The 19,371-nt window shown below is 45.0% G+C and overlaps 4 protein-coding genes and 6 non-coding genes across 16 annotated transcripts; 5 read left to right on the forward strand and 5 right to left on the reverse strand.

Annotated features, from left to right (window-relative positions):
• The first annotated feature begins 4 nt into the window (after positions 1-4).
• On the forward strand, positions 5-4,982 carry prodha (proline dehydrogenase (oxidase) 1a). Its single transcript, XM_061293574.1, has 14 exons — positions 5-423; positions 1,027-1,235; positions 1,695-1,729; positions 2,177-2,326; positions 2,385-2,449; positions 2,759-2,875; positions 2,958-3,037; positions 3,110-3,191; positions 3,269-3,361; positions 3,433-3,579; positions 3,637-3,812; positions 3,885-3,983; positions 4,049-4,137; positions 4,341-4,982. The coding sequence occupies exons 1-14, from the start codon at positions 76-78 to the stop codon at positions 4,529-4,531; spliced, it is 1,881 nt and encodes a 626-aa protein (XP_061149558.1). The 5' UTR covers positions 5-75; the 3' UTR covers positions 4,532-4,982.
• Positions 4,983-5,327: 345 nt separating this feature from the next.
• gal3st1b (galactose-3-O-sulfotransferase 1b) lies at positions 5,328-6,994 on the forward strand. The gene is made up of 2 exons (XM_061293579.1): positions 5,328-5,581; positions 5,679-6,994. Exons 1-2 carry the CDS (start codon positions 5,460-5,462, stop codon positions 6,838-6,840), a joined length of 1,284 nt encoding a protein of 427 aa, XP_061149563.1. The 5' UTR covers positions 5,328-5,459; the 3' UTR covers positions 6,841-6,994.
• A 647-nt stretch (positions 6,995-7,641) lies between these two features.
• On the reverse strand, positions 7,642-7,712 carry trnag-gcc (transfer RNA glycine (anticodon GCC)). Its single transcript has one exon. It is a non-coding gene; the product is annotated as a tRNA-Gly (tRNA).
• A 236-nt stretch (positions 7,713-7,948) lies between these two features.
• Positions 7,949-8,019, reverse strand: trnag-gcc (transfer RNA glycine (anticodon GCC)). The gene has a single exon. It is a non-coding gene; the product is annotated as a tRNA-Gly (tRNA).
• A 287-nt stretch (positions 8,020-8,306) lies between these two features.
• trnag-gcc (transfer RNA glycine (anticodon GCC)) lies at positions 8,307-8,377 on the reverse strand. Its single transcript has one exon. It is a non-coding gene; the product is annotated as a tRNA-Gly (tRNA).
• A 205-nt stretch (positions 8,378-8,582) lies between these two features.
• trnad-guc (transfer RNA aspartic acid (anticodon GUC)) lies at positions 8,583-8,654 on the forward strand. Its single transcript has one exon. It is a non-coding gene; the product is annotated as a tRNA-Asp (tRNA).
• Positions 8,655-8,876: 222 nt separating this feature from the next.
• trnad-guc (transfer RNA aspartic acid (anticodon GUC)) lies at positions 8,877-8,948 on the forward strand. The gene has a single exon. It is a non-coding gene; the product is annotated as a tRNA-Asp (tRNA).
• A 128-nt stretch (positions 8,949-9,076) lies between these two features.
• Positions 9,077-9,148, reverse strand: trnae-cuc (transfer RNA glutamic acid (anticodon CUC)). The gene has a single exon. It is a non-coding gene; the product is annotated as a tRNA-Glu (tRNA).
• A 794-nt stretch (positions 9,149-9,942) lies between these two features.
• On the reverse strand, positions 9,943-19,141 carry srek1 (splicing regulatory glutamine/lysine-rich protein 1). Of its 7 annotated transcripts, XR_009716464.1 has the most exons (17): positions 18,893-19,141; positions 18,619-18,752; positions 16,407-16,522; positions 16,168-16,314; positions 15,908-16,086; positions 15,710-15,840; positions 15,535-15,631; positions 15,370-15,471; positions 15,233-15,301; positions 15,056-15,161; positions 14,789-14,958; positions 13,796-13,842; positions 13,469-13,708; positions 12,987-13,163; positions 12,680-12,826; positions 11,414-11,509; positions 9,943-11,146 (listed from the first exon to the last, which is right to left on the reverse strand). XR_009716464.1 is itself a non-coding variant. In XM_061294193.1 (11 exons), exons 1-11 carry the CDS (start codon positions 19,018-19,020, stop codon positions 14,848-14,850), a joined length of 1,320 nt encoding a protein of 439 aa, XP_061150177.1. In that variant the 5' UTR covers positions 19,021-19,140; the 3' UTR covers positions 14,099-14,847. The 7 variants fall into 7 exon arrangements, 1 of the variants encoding a protein (XP_061150177.1); XR_009716463.1 differs by having other exon boundaries at positions 12,987-13,135; positions 13,469-13,842; XR_009716462.1 differs by having other exon boundaries at positions 12,987-13,139; positions 13,469-13,842.
• On the forward strand, positions 10,074-14,077 carry LOC133163895 (protein sidekick-1). Its single transcript, XM_061294200.1, is given in 14 exon segments — positions 10,074-10,207; positions 10,300-10,350; positions 10,433-10,486; positions 10,555-10,675; positions 10,762-10,922; positions 10,996-11,156; positions 11,436-11,571; positions 11,653-11,741; positions 11,841-12,033; positions 12,104-12,313; positions 12,413-12,547; positions 12,694-13,147; positions 13,216-13,300; positions 13,511-14,077. Coding segments are annotated over 14 exon segments (2,220 nt in total). The 5' UTR covers position 10,074; the 3' UTR covers positions 13,748-14,077.
• Positions 19,142-19,371: the final 230 nt, after the last annotated feature.

Below are 19,371 nucleotides of genomic sequence, written 5' to 3' on the forward strand. Positions count from 1 at the left end.
AGGAGAACATTATGCAACTTGCAAAGTAAAAGGCAAACACAACGTGCCAGTTCCATCCAGCACAGACGAAAAATAATGTCGTGTTCCAATAGGATCCTCTCCGCTCTCGTCCGGGCCAACAAGGCTGGCAAGCTGCGCTGCCTCTCGACCACGAGGTGCAGGTCCACGGCGGCGTCCACCCAAGAGAAGGAGCAGCACCAGCAGCAGATGGTGGATGGACGATGCGCCGTGGTGGAGGCTGAGCCCGTGGAGCTCATCAGCCCGGGCAGGAGTTTCCAAGGCGGGCAGCCGCAAAGCAAAATCAGCGTGGACTTCAACAACACAGAAGAAGCTTACAAAAGTAAAGACAACGTGGAGCTGCTCAGAAGTCTGCTGGTTTTCAAGCTATGCACCGTGGACATGTTGGTGGAGAAGAACAAGGAGGTTAGGCAGTCGCACTTAATCACGAATCAACCATTTAGCTAAGAAATAAGGATTTTATTTAGGATTTTATTAGTAGCCTACACAACAATTTAATTCTATTATTGTAATAAGAATTATATTTTCACTAAACTAAATCGTTTGATTTATTGTTGCCATTTAATGGATTAAACAAAAATGAAAAACTTGATAACTTAATTATATCAATGATTTTATTCAAATGAAAAATTTAAAAAAAATTCACTTTACATGAATCTGACCAGTTAACTTAGTTAAATAATGTTACTATTATTAATTTGAGTGATTGTTTCTACTATGCATTTTCAAATGACTAATTTTTCATTTACAATAAGATAGAACATGTTATTGTAAAGATAAGTTTGACTTGACTTAGATTTTTTTTAACTTTACAACTTGTAAAGGTTGTTCAGTTTCCTTTGTTTGACCATGCGCGTGTTTCTACTTTTCAAATCCCAGCAGGAACAGTGGTTCCACCCATCTGGCAAACATTGTCAACAAAAACAGACTCATGCAGAACATGTTGCGCAATATGTGACTAACTTATAATGGAAAGCATATTTGTAAACATTGTTACATAATTTACAGTTGATGGATCTGAGCAAGAAGGTGCTGGGTAAGTGGCTCTTTGAGAAGATGATGAAGATGACCTTCTACGGTCAGTTTGTGGCGGGCGAGGACCACAACGCCATCAAGCCGCTGATCCAGAAGAACCAGGTGTTCGGCGTGGGCGCCGTGCTAGACTACAGCGTGGAGGAGGACCTAACGCAGGAGGAGGCCGAGAAAAAGGAGATGGAGTGAGTTCTTGTTTGACTAGACGTGGTGGAATGTGTTCCTTATTTATCCCTGTCACGTGCTGCTGGTTGAAACTAAGCGTGCCCGTTAAAACGCCCATGTGGTGCAAGTTATGCAGTTATGTAAGCAAAGGGGGGGGGGGGGGGGGATGTAATTTGTGCAAAACACAACAAAAACATATTTTAAGGTTAGGGTTAATAACATACTATTATTTCCTCTAATCACTTCTTATCACGAGCCGCATGTTCTGCTTCCTGCATCACTAAGCACATGTTTGCTCTGCACAAAACCAAATCATTTGCTCACATGACGCTCTATTGGCTGGTCCGGACAGACCCCTCTCTTCCCATTGGCTAGTTGGAATCCTACGAGACAGAACAGAACTTGGCAGAATGACAATGCTGATAGTGACTATCATAATAGTTATAGTCATAATCTATAATGATTCTTTGTTTTTGCAGTTCGTGTGTGTCTCAGGCCGAGAAAGAAAGCCCAGGTGAGTTTTGTCGAGTTGTTGTTGGGCTGTTCCTGGATAGTTAGTCCAGACTATGGTATGTTGTGTCGTGCAAACACGCGATACTGCAGCTATATTTGGAGGCTGGCAACGACGAAGTCCACGCTTGATTCTGAGAAGAAGTTTGGTTCGGGTTCCATGAATGAAGCAGTATCGTATATTATGTCTTTACCAAAATAGTAAAGACATCTCACTTTAGTTTAAGTCAATGAGAAGTGCAACCACAATAATTGCCATTCATTTTCATGAATTTTTAAAAAAATGATAATCAAACTTCAAGAATAAAATACCTGCTTCTGATTTGTTTTTTGACAAATTCCCCAATAGTTGTCCATGTTGGCTGTTTTAAACCAAAATGGACCATTTTCTGTTAATTTTTTTTAAAAGAAATCTTAGCTGGTCAACTCATGTATCCTATTTTCCTCATAGCTGCTGATCACCGTGAGAAGAAGTACAGGGCCCATCGGCAGTTTAGCGACCGACGCGGCGGCGTCATTAGCGCCCGAACGTATTTCTATGCCGACGAGGTCAAATGCGATAACCAGCTGGAAACTTTTATCAACTGCATCAAAGCCTCAGGTAATAACAAATAGTTGAATCGATTTCGACTCCAGTATGAATACGACTTTACTTTCAGGTGGAGCTTCTACTGATGGATTCTCGGCCATCAAAATGACAGCTCTGGGACGCCCACAGTTCCTTGTGAGTGGAACACAATGTTAACCCAAATGTGTTTATATAATTGGCCCTGAGCCACTAAATTGGTAGCATTAGCACTATCTCATTCACTAATGTTAGTTCATCTCGTTAAGGCAGTCAATGATTGTCCATTTATCTCTTGTATGTCACAACGTTTATACTTTTAAAGTTCGTTTACACGGCGTGTTATCAACCCCCTTATAAAATAAAAAGATAGCAGCTTGTTGTACAACAATAAAAAGAAGTAGAAAAAGCTGCTACCAGAATTACAGTATTTTTTTTATATTTGTTTTGTGTCTTTTCTTCGGACAGCTCCAGTTTTCCGAAGTTTTAGTCAAATGGAAGCAGTTTTTTAAGTTCTTGGCAGCCCAGCAGGGGAAATCAGAAATGACAGCTCTGGAGCAGAAACTGGAACCGGAACAACTCAAAGTGCGTGGAGAGGAATGCTCATGCTAATGAATCCGTGAGCGTATTTGAATATTTTTGTTTTCACGAAAACATGTATTTTTAGGAGACCTTGACCAAGATGGGTGTCGCTGCTCAGGATGACATTGACAACTGGTTCACCGGAGAGAAGCTGGGACTATCAGGGTAAGAAGAAAATAAATGAATAACGAATTTATCCCAGTTATTAATTCCTTTTGAATTCGTTTTTATTTCCAGAACCATAGATATGCTGGACTGGAACAGTTTGATAGATGACACAACCAAAATCTCCAATATTCTCATGGTGCCAAAGCTTCAGGTAAATCTAAGATGGAAGCAAGGGGGAATGTTGGAAATAAGATTTTTTTAAATAACCGAAATTATTTTGCATGACAGACGGGGAAGCTTGAGCCCCTGCTGAGCACATTCACAGCTGAAGAAGAGCGACAAATGAAGCGAATGCTGCAGAGAGTCGATGTTCTGGCCAACGTGAGGAGGACAGATCAACTCATCTTCTCAGATCAGGACTATTTCAACATTTCTATGCTCTTCCTATGCAGCACGCCATGGCGCACGGCGTGCGGCTCATGGTGGACGCCGAGCAGACCTACTTCCAGCCCGCCATTAGTCGACTGACCTTAGAAATGCAAAGGAAGTTCAACACGGAGAAGCCCATCATCTTCAACACGTATCAATGCTACCTGAAGGTCAGATGTCCTGTAGATAACTTTTAAGTATCTGTGCTGACAAACAAACGATTCCAGGAGGCCTACGATAACGTGACAGTGGACGTTGAGCTGTCTCGGCGGGAAGGCTGGTACTTTGGTGCTAAGCTGGTGCGCGGGGCCTACATGTACCAGGAAAGAGCCCGGGCGGAGGAGATCGGTTACGAGGACCCCATCAATCCCGACTACGAGGCCACCAACAGGATGTATCACAAGTGAGCAAACCTTCCTGTTCCTCCAAGAAGTCTTTCCTACCACTTTTTTTTTTAACTACGCTTTTCTCGTAGATGTTTGGAGTACCTGCTAGAGGACATCGAGCACGGTCGCAAATCAAACATCATGGTCGCCACTCACAACGAGGACACGGTCAAATTCACTTTGGAGAAGTACGTCGCCTTCTCAGCTCTCGGAATGTCTTGACGTTGCGTAACCAGCACATGTTCTTTGGCAGGATGAACCAGATGGGCCTTTCACCCACTGAGAACAAAGTCTACTTTGGACAGCTGCTCGGCATGTGCGACCAGATCAGCTTCCCGCTAGGTATGTCCTAACTTCTAGCTAGGCCCCTCACTGGTACTAACAATAAAACAACCATATAGAGGATTGCGTCACACTGTTATGTGACCACTGAAGCCAAAGTGGTTTCACCTTCAGACGAGAGGTGGATGGATGTCTTATAAAAGGGGCCTGTTGGAGATAGCGTAGCCGAGGAGGTTATCATTAACAGTTACTTTCGTCCTCAGGTCAAGCGGGTTTCCCGGTGTACAAATACGTTCCGTACGGACCAGTGGATGAGGTCATCCCTTATCTGTCCCGCCGCGCTCAGGAGAACCGCGGCTTCATGAAGGGGTCACAGCGGGAGCGCAGCCTACTGTGGAAGGAGCTCAAGAGGCGCCTGCTGGGGGGGCAAATCTTTTATAAGCCTGTCTACTGAGTTGCAGAAGCACCAGTTGATGCAGGCATTCCGCCATTTTGAGCATAGACCTCCATTTTGGGCTGATAGGGTTATTAATTTTTTTAGAAGACCTGTGAGACTCCATATTGTTTTATAAACAAGTGACTATTGTCCTCAAAAACAATTAACGTGCTAGGATAAAGTGTGGAATGACAGGAAGTGGTGGCTTCATTGTAAAGTGTTTAAATGTTAGATACGCCTTGTTTTGTTCTATTGCCGTCAGTAACATGCACAATGTACAGATTTGTTGGACTAAATCCAAAGAATGGAGCAAAATCAAAAAGCATTAGGAAGTGAAGTTAATGTTGCAACATGGGTAAATGTTTTTTTTGTATGTGTGCTCACTCCTTTTACAGCACTTGCTGGTTGATCACAATTTTGTACAATTGTAAAATATTTGATTTAAACAATAAAATTTTGGAAAAGACAATATGGGAGGAGGCGTATGTGTCACTGCCTGAGCCAATCAACGGACAGGACAATGGAGGATTGTTTGACCCAAAGTCTCACTCCAACACCCGATACGTGTCAGCGCTCATAGGCATTGCCAATCAATAAACATTGAGAGGACAATGCTTAAAATCTGGTTACTGTTATTAATCCCATTTCAAAACAAAAGCATATATTATTAAATGAGAAGTTTTACGAAGGGAAAAACAAAATTCCATATGGGAATAACCAAAGCAACTTTTGATGACTAATTTGAACAGTTTAACCTGATATAATATGAAACGTGACTCTTTCCGTTCCCAACTATAAATATGTTTGAAGGGTAAACATGAGGGTTGCGTTTCACTGAGCTCAGCCGTATCAGTGTCTCATTTATCCATTCCTGTTACTCTCTTTGTGTTGCTCCCTTCGAGTTTCTCCCTCAATTTCTTTCCAGGTTCTCCGATTGGACATCAAAATGCTGCGCATGACAGGAAACAAGTGCACCACTATAACGCGAGGGCTCCTCCTTTGGCTTCTATTGATCCACATCTTGGTTCTATTATATTGCTTGATGTTGCCAACCCATGAAGACTTCAGGTAATGTTGGAGAAAAAATGATCACAGTAGAAATTAGCAGTTTTGGCTTCAACTTGTATGGTACAGTAAAGGCAAAGAATCTCTGTGTGGTTTCCAGAAGTTCCAAAGATGACACCTGTCCCCTCAACATGGCTAAACCACTCAACAAGAACCTTCCCCGGTCTTCTCGAAGGCTCCAGACGGACACGTGCTCTCCTTCGGTGAACATCATGTTCTTGAAGACACACAAAACTGCCAGCAGCACACTCCTCAACATCCTCTTCCGCTTTGGAGAAAAACACAAACTCAAGTTCGCCTTCCCCGACGGCCGCAACGACTTCTTCTACCCGTCGGCCTTCAGCCGCTGGCAAGTGAAGAGCTACCGACCCGGCGAGTGCTTCAATATATTGTGCAACCACATGCGCTTCTGCCCAGGGGAGGTGGCGGCGTTGTTGCCACTCGACGCCACCTACGTCACCATCCTGCGTGACCCGGCTCATCTTCTGGAATCGGCCTTCCACTACTACCACAGGGCCGTGCCCTTCACCTGGAGCGTAGGCGGTGACGACAAATTGGAAGAGTTCCTTAGGAGTCCTCGGACCTACTACAGGGCTCACGCCTACAACGCCTTCTACCTGAAGAACCTGCTCTTATTCGACTTGGGCTCAGACAACAATCTGGATGCGGACCATCCCGACGTGACGGAGGCCATTCAAGGTTTGTCCAGAAGGTTCCACCTGGTGCTCATTGCGGAATATTTTGACGAGTCGCTGATCCTGCTGAAGGAGACCCTGTGCTGGAGCATGGAGGATATTTTGTACTTCAAACTCAACGCTCGGGCGAGCTCGTCTGTCTCTCGTCTGACCCCGGAGTCCAGGGCCCGGGCTTTGGGATGGAATGGCGCCGACTGGAGGCTCTATCGACACTTCAACGCTACCTTGTGGGACAAGGTGGAGGCGTACGGGCGAGAGAGGATGAAGCAGGACGTGGCCGAGCTCCGACGGAGGAATGCCGAGATGAGAACATTGTGCTTGGAAGGTGGAGAGGCGGTGAAAGCGCCGGACATTCGAGACCGACGCTTTCTGCCCTGGCAGCCCCTGGGAGGGAAGTCCATCCTGGGATATAACCTGAGGAAAGACATCCATCCCGACTTGGGGAGCATATGTGAGAAGATGCTCACGCCAGAAATACAATACTTGGCTGATTTGGGGGTCAGCCTCTGGCTTACACGACTGTGGGGGTGGTTGAAAGATGCTATTTACTGGGGCCCGGCTATTTAGTTGGCTGGGCAATTTAATCGGCCGATATCAGGACTTTTTCATTCTACATCAACATCTTACAACATTTGTCAAAATGACATCCAAATAGAACTACCTAAACTGTCAGTGTCGGTAATATATGGTCAAACACTGACCTCTAGTGGATGTTAAACAACATTGCAGGCGGAGTTGCTAATTTACCAGATATCTTCGGCAACATAGCGTGTCATATTTAAATGTAAAAGTAAAAAAGTGTTCTAAAAATTGTTTTTTTTATAATAATAAAATATAAATATGGAATATGCATATGAAAATAATTAACTGATTAATTTAATTAAGTATAAATATAATAATAAATTGTATAAGGGGCTAAATAATCTATAATGGGCTAAAATACTCAGTCCATTCGAATGAATAGAGGACAGAAAAAAATTATCTTCACTTACCAAGTCTACCAATTATGTCCACTCAAAACGAACTTTTTCCCAGTTCAGGCACAAAGAAAGATGTAATTCCTCCTAAATTGAGCACCAAGCAGAGGAAAAGTGCTCTAATACTATAATACCAAAGCCAAAAACAAATCCAATTATTTCTCACCCACCACTACACTTCCTGCATCACTTTCCCTCCACATATGCAATTTGTGGCAACACTGATTGGTCACCAGTGCAGGCAGAATGGCATTTAAAGAGACAGACATCGCTAGGCTTTTGTCAGTTGGATAATTCTAAGTCAACTTTGAAAACCTAAAACAGGAAAACAAAATTGAAAGCGTCATATGAGTGTGCATCATAAAGTGCTTGACCCTAAAAAAAAGTAAGTTGCATTGGCCGGGAATCGAACCCGGGCCTCCCGCGTGGCAGGCGAGAATTCTACCACTGAACCACCAATGCATACGTCTAAGCGCTTACCAACACTTTTATAAAGAACATGTAAAGCTGTAGGACAACGGCCGTTGCAGGCACCACTGCTGATCTGTCATAGCAAACTCAAGAGTTGTCGCAATTTGTCTCCCTTCCCTACCATCTCCCTTGTGACCTATGAAGTTTCTCCTTAGTATAAAACACAACTACAGAAAAACAGTACAAAATAATTCATTTTTACCGAATCAGATGTTAAAAAGTAGCGTTGCATTGGCCGGGAATCGAACCCGGGCCTCCCGCGTGGCAGGCGAGAATTCTACCACTGAACCACCAATGCTTGGCTTGCGAAAAGTCGTTGCAGTATTCGATTTAAAGTCAACCCAATCTAGGAATGGGCGCGACAAAAGAAATTACAACGCGAAACCACGTACGCTTAGATTAGTCCCCATACCACAGCCCTAATGTTAAACGTCTTGAATTAGAAAATTGATTCGGAATAGGAAGTTTTAGCTAAAGCTAATAAGTTTAAGAGTGGGTTAACCTCTATCAACCCTTACCCGACCCATATGTTGCCTTTTACGTATGTAAACCAAGCTTCAAGCCAAAAATGTTGAAAAGTTTCGTTGCATTGGCCGGGAATCGAACCCGGGCCTCCCGCGTGGCAGGCGAGAATTCTACCACTGAACCACCAATGCATTTCTGATGTGACGTTCACAATTTTACAATTTAAAGTCAGCTGGACCTGCCCCGAGGTTAAGTGCGAAAGTAGAAATTAGAACGCGAAGCCACGTATACTTACAGCGATAGACTTACCACAGCCTTAATGCTAACCTCTACCTACCCCTTCAAGATACTGTACACTCATTGAAAATACAAACCTGTGCTCCGGCGGTCGACTTCTCCTCGTTAGTATAGTGGTGAGTATCCCCGCCTGTCACGCGGGAGACCGGGATTCGATTCCCCGACGGGGAGTACATTTTTAACGATGTGAGAATATACAAAGATCTGTTCCTTTAATTTTGCTGGCATAAAATTATATCCATCTCCTGTACCGCTTTTCTCCACGAGAGTCACGGGCATGCTGGAGCCTATCCCAACAGTCATCGGGCACTAGGCGGGGAACACCCTGGACTGTGATGTGGGAGAGGGTGCACAGGTGCGTACATAAAGGGAAATACTGAATCCGACATTCACTCCTCGTTAGTATAGTGGTGAGTATCCCCGCCTGTCACGCGGGAGACCGGGGTTCGATTCCCCGACGGGGAGATTTGTTTTTAATAAATTTCAATTTCCTTTTTGTTCGATATCTGTATGGATTTCTTTTACTCAATTGCTGTATTCTGTAAACAAAACTACATTTTTACACATCAGAACATTAAAAGATAAAAAGTTAGTTCCCTGACCGGGAATCGAACCCGGGCCGCGGCGGTGAGAGCGCCGAATCCTAACCACTAGACCACCAGGGACTATATTAACATGTACATCATTACTATATATATATAAATAAAGTGCACTGAAAAATCCCGAAATTAAAACCCTGATCTATACACTCTTACTTTCTAGTCAGAATTCTGAGATTTAATGTAGTCGAATTTTGAAGTGAGAATTCTCACTCTTAAGTCAGAATCTTGACTATTCTGAGTATTAAATTCTGAGATTAAAATCAGAATTCTGAAATTTAAATCAGAACCCTAACTTGTAAACTCCCACTTTAAAGTCAGAATTCAAAGATTCAGTGAGACTTGTGACTATAAAATCAGAATTTAATTCTTAATTGAATTCCGAGACTAAAGTTAGAATTCTGAGATTAAAATAAGAAATAGAATTTTGAAGTGAGGGTTTTAACTGTGACGTAAAAATCCTGAGATTAAATCCGATTTATGAAATATAAATCTGAACTCTGACTTGTAAACTCTCACTTTAAATTGAGAAATTTCATTATTTTTAAAATCCAACATGGCCATCCGATGGCTTTTATTTTGTACTATGGGCCATACATTTCTTTTCTCAAAGTCTTCTTAATGTGCTCAATGTGTCTTGCCTACATGTTGATTTGTAATGCAGATTTGGAAGGATGTCAAAACCCACGAGTTCCTCACATAAAGCTTACAGATGGCGAGCATGATAAAGAAACGACTTTTTTAACCGATACAATTTAAATGGCAAAATCTTAAACTTTATCCCGCCCCCCCATCAAGGATGACACATTTACCCCAAAAAAGTGGCATGTGTCAGACAGATGAAACAGAGACTAAGATAATTCTGTTGGCTGAGAGGCTCAATTTATTCATGTAAGTTAGTGGGGCGTGAATAACTTCCTGTGAGCTGCGTGAGTCAACTTCTTCATCCAAATTGCACACTCACACAGCTATTACGCTCACAGATAAACAATATGATGGATTGTCCGGGCGACTTTACAATTTACATTTACATGACATCTTTTCGTGTGACTACCATGATCGGGACCGTGTTAGGACGTATGTGTGAGCTCCTCCGGCATTGTCATCTTTTACTACTTCTCACTGGTAAGTCACTTCCATTTCAGGGATCCCACCCATGAGTATTTTTTATATATTTTAGTTTCAGCATTTTTTTGGGGGGGGGTTGTGGTTTTCAGGTGTATTTTTGGATCCATGTGTGGTGTGCTCGCTGGGACAGATCCAACCAGGTGGGCTTTGTAAACATAAGTAAATATTTGCGCCTCTTATTTAGCATATAGGTCTGATGATGATGTCACGGTTTTGTTTCAGTGCCCTGTGATAAGTACCCATCGAAAAATGAGCCCTGCCGCCTCGCCTTGCCAGGTAACCGACGACTCAGGGAGTCGGGAAGTGGAATGAAGGACTGAGTGTTTTTGTTTTTTTTGTGTCAGGTGGCATTGCAGGCTTGGAATGTTACGGAAAATCTCACTTAGCTGGTCTGCTGACGTGTCAGTGGCGGCGTGGGGCAGCAGAGGAGAGGGAGGCCAACTTCACGCTCATCCTCCGTCAAAAGCGAGTCTTGTTCAATTGGCAAAGCAGAAATACAATTTAGAAAAACCAACAAAGATTTTGATTGACGGTTTTGTGACTTCTGCTAGGAACGGCAAATACTGCCAAGTGTATCAGATAAAAGATGATGAGATGAAGGACACTTTGAGTAACATCCAAGTGTTTCACCGTGACTTGACCGTGGAGGTTCTGGAACACGTCGGGTCCGAATGCTCCAAAGATGTCTTCACGGAACATTACAGCAGACTGCGTAAGTTCTTGCCGAACTTTAACCTGCACTGACTTTTAGGAAGTTCATGTCTGTGATTCTTCACACGTTTCAGTGCGCTGCGGTCCTCCTCAACACGTCACCTTCAGGCGTCATTCGGACAGTCACGTTGACGTCAGCGCTCAGTGGAGTCAGGACGATGCCAAGGTCGTCACATCCTTCTACGTGCATCACAAAGAGGTCACAGACCACCAGGATGATGGAAACTGGCGAGAGGTGGATAAAACAGCTAACGTTAGCAATTTGACTTGCGTGTCATTATCACGATACACAGGAAATATGACAATGCTTATCGTCTCCATCAAAGGTCAGCTACACTAATTTGTTCCAGTTTGAGAAAAACAGCAATGCATTGCAGAAATGGAGAAGGTGAATGAAAGGAACAAGTAAGGTTTGATGGCAGGAAAGAAGGATGGAGGGAAACACTGATGCTATAATGGAAAGAAGAAAGCAGTCTAGAAGACAGTAGCTACCATTTTTGTCCGTGCGATTTAGGTGCGTTGCCAGGGGGCCGCCGGGTGTCAGCTGGCGGGTGTGAAGGGCTCGCCGGTGCTTGAGGTTCAGGTGGCCTGCAAGATCAGCAACAAGTGCTCTCAGTGTCCGTGGGGCCACGTCTACACGCTCCCGCCGGGTGATCGATCATCTTATGGAGACTACAAACGCCACGTGTCTCGTATCACTATTATTAATATTATTGATTCGCCATCATCAGAGCTGACGAGGCCGCCGCTTAATCTCCACGTGGTAGAAAACAAGATGGCCGACAAAGGAGGACAAAGAATGATCTCGCTGACCTGGATGGTATGGTTACAAAGCATAGACCTAGCATAGCAAAACGACAATGTAGCATAGCCTAATTTAGCAGTTATTTATAACGTTGTTTTTTTATATTGCTTTCAGTTCGCTGAGGAACATGACGGCTTTAATGTGACATTGGCCAAGGTATCAGGGGAGCCTCCCTTGGAGGTCCTCAGCGTAACGCGGCCACCCATCACGTTGCTACTGTCCAACTCAGCCTTCCATGTCTACGTCAACGCTTTCAACAATGTCAGTGTCTCGCCGTCTGCCAGCATCACGCTGATGCCACCGCATGGTCAGTCTAATGGCGCCGGATGGATGTCAGCCATTTTAGGCTCATGTCACTCATTTCGTAATCATTACAGGAGACGACAACGGCAGAGATGACGGAAGGCTGAGTGTGCGTGTCCACAACCAGACGTCCTTCAGCGTGCTGTGGAAGGACGACTTGGTCAGGAAGTACAAATGCTTCTGTCTGGAGTGGAGCGCCACCTATGGACCATACCCGCCAAACGTGTCCTATAAATCCTTCCATGAGGAAGGCAACAATTTCTGGACGGTGGTTGATATCTCAGGTGGTTTGAACTAGTGTATCTTGAGATGATATTCAATGCTACCCTAGTAAAGTAGTATCTTGACTTATAAGGTTTTGACAGTTAGCTTTCTACTTCTAGAGCAATTGCAAGCGTACACCAGCTACGACGTCTGGCTGCACGTGCGTGGCCAACAGCAAACATGCAACCTGAAGAGAGTCAACAACAGCCAAGAAGCCACCTACGCCAAAGCGCGCTTCTACTACCTGGAAGGATGTAAGTGTCTTGTTTTATATTACACTATACGTCAAATATCAAAATTTCAGTATCCCAGATACATCAGACCAGCATTAATAGAGCAATTTCAGTATCAATAACACAGTATCAAATAGCGATATTAATATGTACCTGTTTTCTGTTAGCGCCGGCTAGCGCTCCCTCCAACTTGAGCGTTGAGTCCGTCACGTCATCCTCTCTGGAGCTGCGCTGGTCAGCTATCTCACCAGAGGACCGGCGTGGGTTTCTGCTGGGCTACGTGATCCACTATGCAGAGGACTGGCAGCCAGAAAGAAGTAAGATCATATAAATAGGAATTTAACATTCCAATCATTTGCAACATTTTGGGAAACTAGGCTGATGTTCTTTCGCAGACATCAGCGTGGGGCCGCTGGTCCATCAGTACACCTTGAAGGGTCTACGTAACAGGGCGGCATACCGGGTCCAGGTGTCGGGGTTCACGCGGGGCGGGCAGGGTGTCCGGAGTGCCGCTAGGATGGTGGAGACGCGGCACGGAATTTCATCAAACCTCACGGCACTCGTCATCATCTCGACCCTCGTTGTAGTGACTGCCTTGTTGGGGTCCCACTTCCTCAGAAGGTAAAACACAAGCATACTGTTGAAAAGAAATGCAACACGTCAACTTTACCTCTTTGATATCTATCAAGCAGAGCTAAAGTCGCCTTTTGGCCCAACATTCCCAACCCTGAAAAGAGCCAATCTATGCAGAAATTCAACACACCCACACAGCTGGTAAGTGACAATCATGAAGGTGGCCAATTTGATTCCAAACAGCAACTTTCGGGCTAACTTTGGTCATTTTTGGATTTCTAACTTCTCAAATTTGGTAAGCTTAGTAGCCCCCCAAAAAAAGAAGCCATGTCTGGAAAGACACAAGTTGTATCAAACTCAATTTGATACCTGAAAAATCTACGGAACGCTTCCATTTGTTGCATTCGCCAGCTGCTTCAGCCCATTGACAGTCTCAAGCTGGAAGAGGAATGCATGGCGACGAATCTGCTTGTGGTGGAGCTCCGAGCGCCGACTTCATCCCACGGCCTTTCCACCGCCGTTGACGATCAGAGCGCTGCCAACTCCCGTGATCCTCCTCCCTTAGCGTCCTGCTTCAGCGGTTACACCAGCTTGGACGTCATCCAGCAGCTGATGATGATGGGTGGAGAAGGGACGCTCACGCGGTAGACTACAGTTTAGCGTGGAGCGCGACACTCGCCTACATGGAAAACGCACATTTGTCATGATCGTGATCCAGGAATAAGTCCAATCGTCCTCCAGTCCTGCAGTGGGCGATGCATGAAGCACAAAAAGACGACTTGTTTAAAATTGTATTTTTTTTTTTTTACTAAAACGTCACATCAAACAGAAGTACATGAAACAAATGTACAATAATACCAGTGCTCTCTTTTAAAAAAATAGAACAAAATTAATTTGTTGACTTTTAACTCAATATTGTATTCAGTTACCGATGCTAGCGCTAACCATGCAAATAAACTTCTCCAATATTTTGTACAATGGCAGTGTAGGCACTTGATGTTCTCCGCGTCACTTGCTTGCTCGTACACTTTTTTTTAAGGGGGGGGGGGGCTTAGCATCAGAGACTGGACGGAGGCAGTATTTGCATTTTAACATCAGAAACCCTTTTCGCACTGATTATCAATGCTGTTTATCCACAGCGTTGTTATTCGGTGTGAAATGTAATGACACAAACACGAAGTAAAAGTCGACCCATCAATTGCCAGCCTGGCATCATAGTTAAAATAACATAGGTGGGACGTAGGCTGTTTTTAAGTGTGATTTTTAAACACCTAAAGTAAGCTGTAGTGCATGAAAGGGGCTGACATGGAACGTGGGAGAGCCGCAGTTGATTCGCCAGGTTGCTTGTCCATGGCGGGAGACAAAAACCCAAACTGGGGTTCAAGGTTCATCAGCTTCCTCTTTTTTTTTCCCACCCTACCCACATGTTTAACTTTCACAGCTGCGCAACACAATAGGGACTAAAAACAGCAAGCGTAGCCACAAAAACATAAAAAAATCGAAATGAAGCCTCCTTGTAAACGTCGCTACTCGTGCAGGAAACATCGGGCGTTTCCTTCCTTCACGCTGCCATAACGGGCAAGTGAGGCTCACCGTTAACCAATTTTGGGAGCATATGCCCGTGCTTAACACGACACGTAACCGCTATTTGCGAGATGCAAAAATTGGATATTGTGGCGCTTCACTTGCCCTCTCGGCGGGGGGGAGGGGGGAGTGACAACTTAAGTCAGTCAGTCAGTCGGGCAGCGTCAAATGGACGCGTCGTCGCTGCGCGCCTTGTGGACGCCGTTGTGCTGCGTGAAGGGGGGTGAGTGGGCGTCCTCGGCGGGTGAGACCTCTCTGTCGTAGTCCCGTCCCACCTGAAACATTCCACAGTGCCCGCGACGAGAGTGCAGTCGTAAGTTTCCACTTTTATGTTCCCCTCCCCACATTTTGGTGGCCACAAGTCCGACTTACCTTGTGCATTTTCTTGCCTCTCGGCCGCTCTTCATCTTTCCGGCTTCTTTTTCTCGATGAAGACGGTTCCCATTCGTCCCGGCTGCGTTCCCGCCGCTTTTTAATTCTGACAACATCCAATGCAAAGTGAGATTGTGAATGTTAGTATCTTTTCAAGTTCAAAAGCCTGATATTCACCTCTTTGGGGAGGGCGACCTGCCCCTTCTAGGAGGACTCCGAGATCGTCCTCGACTCCGCCGGCGGATCCTAAATGTCACATGTTATTTACAAATATGCTTTCTTTCCAAAGCGCAGCCCGAGTATTCTGGACTAACCTGGAGCGGCTCGTGCTTCGCCGCCTGTCTCTGGAGCGTGAGCGCTTCCTGTGGCCACTTCGGGAAGTGCGTGTGTCATTCTTCTGCCACTTCTGCGGTGGTCTGGAAGCACAAAAGTTTTCAGAATATTGCAACAGTTGCAAACCCTGACAAGTGACGCCTCACCCGTGTTTGGAGCGTGATCTTTTGCGTGAGCCAGAGCGGGATCGTGATGGCCGTCGTGTTCCCCCCGAATGAGCGGCGGAGTGTTTCTCTTTCTCCGCTGAGGGGAAAAAAAAAAGAAAGACAACATCCGGTTATCCCAAAGGCGACGCTGGTAAACAAGTGGCCGGTGTCACACCTGGCTCGATGGCGGCGGCGATGGTAGACTGCGCCTCCCGAACGCGCTTCATCACACTCTCCAGCTGCTTGGCGGCGGCCTGCGGCGTCATCTCGGGCGGCTTCACAATAGCGTTGTTGGAGTGGTTCACCCTGACAGAGAGCAAAATGAACGACATCATGTTTGTCATCAATAATCCTCACTGTCATCTTCACGTACTTGAGGGCCCGGTCTCCGAACATGACGCCGTTGAAGGAGAGCGCCCGGGCGACGGCGTCCTGCTCCACAAACTCCACAAAGGCAAAGCGCGAGGGCTGCGTCTCGTCACCCGCCATCCGCACAAACTTCACGTCGCCCACCTGCTGGAAGAATTCCAGTAGCTGCTCCGCCGTTGTGGTCTGCAGAGTGGATCAACCGTCAAATTACAGCATGACAGGGTTTTTACGGAAAAACCTGGATTGCATCTGGCCAATGATCACCTGGGAGTTCAAATTGCCTACGTAGACCGTCCTCCTGATCTCATCCACCTTGGTCGGGTCCACGTTGCCCATGAGGGGAGTCTGCTGGAGCGAGGAGACTGCAGGCTCCGGGCTGGGGGTTAAGTGACCAACCAGGGGCAGGTTCAACTGTGTGGGAAGGTTGGGGTACAATTGAAGGTTCAGTAGCCAAAATAGGTGATGTATGAGGAAAGGATTGCTCATCACATTTAACGACTCACATTCTGTCGTGGGCTGGGCGCCGGGATGGGGAGCAGCCCCCTGCCGTGGAGCAGGTTGTGCACGGGAGCAACAGGTGCCAAAAGCGACAAGGCCTTGGCCTCTTCCGGAATCTTCCCTGCGGGGTACACACAAACAACAGCTGCTCCAAAAAAACAATAAAAATATCCTTAGCACTTTCTTACACACATAATCTTACGAATATCTTAGCACAATTTATCTTAGGACTGGCTAAACACTTTGCTTAGTGCTGTAGTGTGTGTGTGTGTGTGTGTGTGTGTGTGTGTGTGTGTGTGTGTGTGGTGGTGGTGGTGGTGGTGGGGGGGGGGGCAACTCAAGAAAAATCTGGCGATGCTAATAGCGCACATCAAGAAAACAAAAAGGCTTTCACTGCGGCAACAATACCAAATCATCTTGCAATTTTCGACAGCGGGCTTGGGGTGGAGCAAGGGCCAGTCGCATCAAGGAGGTTGTTGCCATGGTAACAGCAGGTTGTGTTATTAAATATTTAAGATAAGACGCAAAAAAATAAAGGATGCTTGTTTGCTAATGAGAGATGGACCACCTCTGGATGATGAATGAAATCATTGCTGCACTAGCATCAATAGCGAGACTATGCTATCATAATGGCGACTCATCCACGAGCTACAATCATCTGAGCGGACTTGGGAAGAGGTCAGAAGATGTTCTCACTCTCTCTCGCTTTCTCTGTCACTACGGCAATGACAAGAGAGGCAAGTGTTAGTCATCCTCCCTCTTAGCATCCCGTCGCATCATCATGCCGACTCAACCACAAACAAGCTGCAGCAGGAGAGAGAGAGAGATAAGGGGTATGTGGGGGGGAGGGAGGGTTGGACAATAATAATAATAAGACAGTGGTGCCTTGACTTATTCAAACCAAACCACATCACTTCATCTTGAGAAAGTTGGCTAGCCAAACGTCAACGAACAAAACTAGCATCTCAATCACAGTTGTAATTTCCAACGCTATATTAAAAATAAAAAAGTATTCTTGAACACAAAAGGTGCAGCAACACATATAGAGAATATAATAAATATGATATTTGCAGGCATATTTTCTTGACACTGTGTAAAGGATGACATTCTATTATATTCGATTTTGGAGGGGGAGATTGAATGGATTAATATGGTTTCAACTAAATGGAACTCGTCAGTCAAGGTACCACTATAATAATAATAATAATAATAATGATGATAAAAAAACAAATATAAAATCGCTCCAGGAAGAAGAGCGAAAGTGAGAGAACCACCTTTTCATAGACAGAGACAGCAGAGATTGGACAACATTGGGGGAACAAAAAGTATGAAAAGAAAAAAAAAAAGGAGACAAGGTGTCCATCTTGGAGCGCTCCTGGTCACATGATCACTGACGCCTCGTGGCCCCCGTCATCGAGGACGGTAGCGGCCTGGCAAACAATGCCTCAATGACTCAGGCTTAGTAGTGTGGTCGTGTATCTGATATGCACACATAATCACACAGGAAACAAAACAAAAAGCCAAATTAATCACGTCCATCCAGACAGCAACTTCTAATTATTCGTTGCTGACAGGGGAGGGGGATGAGGTGAAGGGCGAAAAGGGAGAATTAAAGAAAATAAAAAAGGGGGCCGGGAGGGGGGTCCTCCCACAAAAACAGGTGATGTTGGAATTTAGGATGATTTGATTTGTAAAATGGTAAAAAGTGGAATAGGGTTGCAAAGGGCTGAGAATTTTCTGGTAAGCTTCTGAAAAATTTCCATGGAAAGTAAAACTGGGGAATATTGGGAAGGTATCACATTCAAGCATCGATACATTTCTTTTGTTTTGTCATCAGTAGACATCCATGCAAAGTAGATTAAAATTTCCCCACCAACTATATTAAATATACAAAGATTAAAGCCTCATACCATTGAACTTGAAAGCTCTTAACAGGAAACTGAGATCTGAATCCCAAACCTCAGAACTGCGAGGCTGACGTGCAAACTACAAAGTTGCGTTGATCGTAACTCGTCGTACATTTTATTAGAATGATTTAATCTGTGGGGGGCAAAAAAAATGTGACTCTCAGCATCCACACAATGAAACGCTGCCATGACGTAACATCTACGTGAACGAATGTTATCCAACCCAGTATAGCACAAGAGCGAATAGTTGAATAGAAAGCAAGGTCATTATGAAATCAAGGGACATTTTGAAGCTTTAGCTCCCACTGACCTTCGGCACATGGCACAACTATGAGGGCTCTGTCCATAAAAACAGTATTAGTGAGATGCTGCGCCACTCCAACGCTGGAAGATTCTCGATACTTGACATAGCACACTTTGGACGAGAAGGTTAGAGTGGAGTTGCTAGAGAGGGACAACAAAAAAGAGGCATTAACACAATCACCCGTGACATCGTTAAATGCTGTCTTAATTATAGTGTCGGACCAGGCCGCACATCTGCGTTGTCGCCTGATCCCCCCCCAGCCGCCGCACGTCGCTCTTACTCGGGTGGGTAGAGCCGAAGCTCCTCGATGTCCCCCAGGAAGCCGAAGAGAGTGCGCATTTGCTCGCTGCTCACCGTTGACGACAGATTAGTCACTTGGACGACGTTAGTGCCGGATATTCCGTTCATTACGAAACAATGACGTATTAAAAACAGCTATAATGTTTATATTCGCCGAATATATGTTCGTGTTTTTTACGTCGGAGATTCGCTGGCTTTTTCTCATAGCACAATTGATTAGCCGGGCGCATTACCGCCCCCCTGTGGGTGGAAGTCGCACATGACAAGACATTTGCACAGTCCAAATGATAAATTTAATTACAGTAAATTATACAACTAAAAATCAAACTACAACGCAACCACGAACAGTAATGTTATGAGTAGTCATCAATGCAACAATTTTATTCCTAAAAAAAATACTACTAAACGTGGTTTATCCAAGAATCTGATTTTACCAGCAGCCAATCAAAGACTAAAAGA

This window comes from Syngnathus typhle, linkage group LG12, assembly GCF_033458585.1.
Source record: "Syngnathus typhle isolate RoL2023-S1 ecotype Sweden linkage group LG12, RoL_Styp_1.0, whole genome shotgun sequence".
NCBI classification, from domain to species: Eukaryota; Metazoa; Chordata; class Actinopteri; order Syngnathiformes; family Syngnathidae; genus Syngnathus; species Syngnathus typhle.

What these genes read in the sequence shown, in the direction of transcription:
- prodha (XM_061293574.1), top strand. Translation starts at nt 76, where the DNA reads ATGTCGTGTTCCAATAGGATCCTCTCCGCTCTCGTCCGGGCCAACAAG. An exon ending in TGGGACGCCCACAGTTCCTT is followed by an intron (nt 2,450 to 2,758) that starts GTGAGTGGAACA and finishes TTCTTCGGACAG; the next exon opens with CTCCAGTTTTCCGAAGTTTT. An exon ending in GTCAAATTCACTTTGGAGAA is followed by an intron (nt 3,984 to 4,048) that starts GTACGTCGCCTT and finishes GTTCTTTGGCAG; the next exon opens with GATGAACCAGATGGGCCTTT.
- gal3st1b (XM_061293579.1), top strand. Translation starts at nt 5,460, where the DNA reads ATGCTGCGCATGACAGGAAACAAGTGCACCACTATAACGCGAGGGCTC. An exon ending in CCAACCCATGAAGACTTCAG is followed by an intron (nt 5,582 to 5,678) that starts GTAATGTTGGAG and finishes TGTGGTTTCCAG; the next exon opens with AAGTTCCAAAGATGACACCT.
- srek1 (XM_061294193.1), bottom strand. Translation starts at nt 19,020, where the DNA reads ATGAACGGAATATCCGGCACTAACGTCGTCCAAGTGACTAATCTGTCG. An exon ending in TAGGCAATTTGAACTCCCAG is followed by an intron (nt 16,087 to 16,167) that starts GTGATCATTGGC and finishes TCCACTCTGCAG; the next exon opens with ACCACAACGGCGGAGCAGCT. An exon ending in AGGTCGCCCTCCCCAAAGAG is followed by an intron (nt 15,162 to 15,232) that starts GTGAATATCAGG and finishes GGATGTTGTCAG; the next exon opens with AATTAAAAAGCGGCGGGAAC.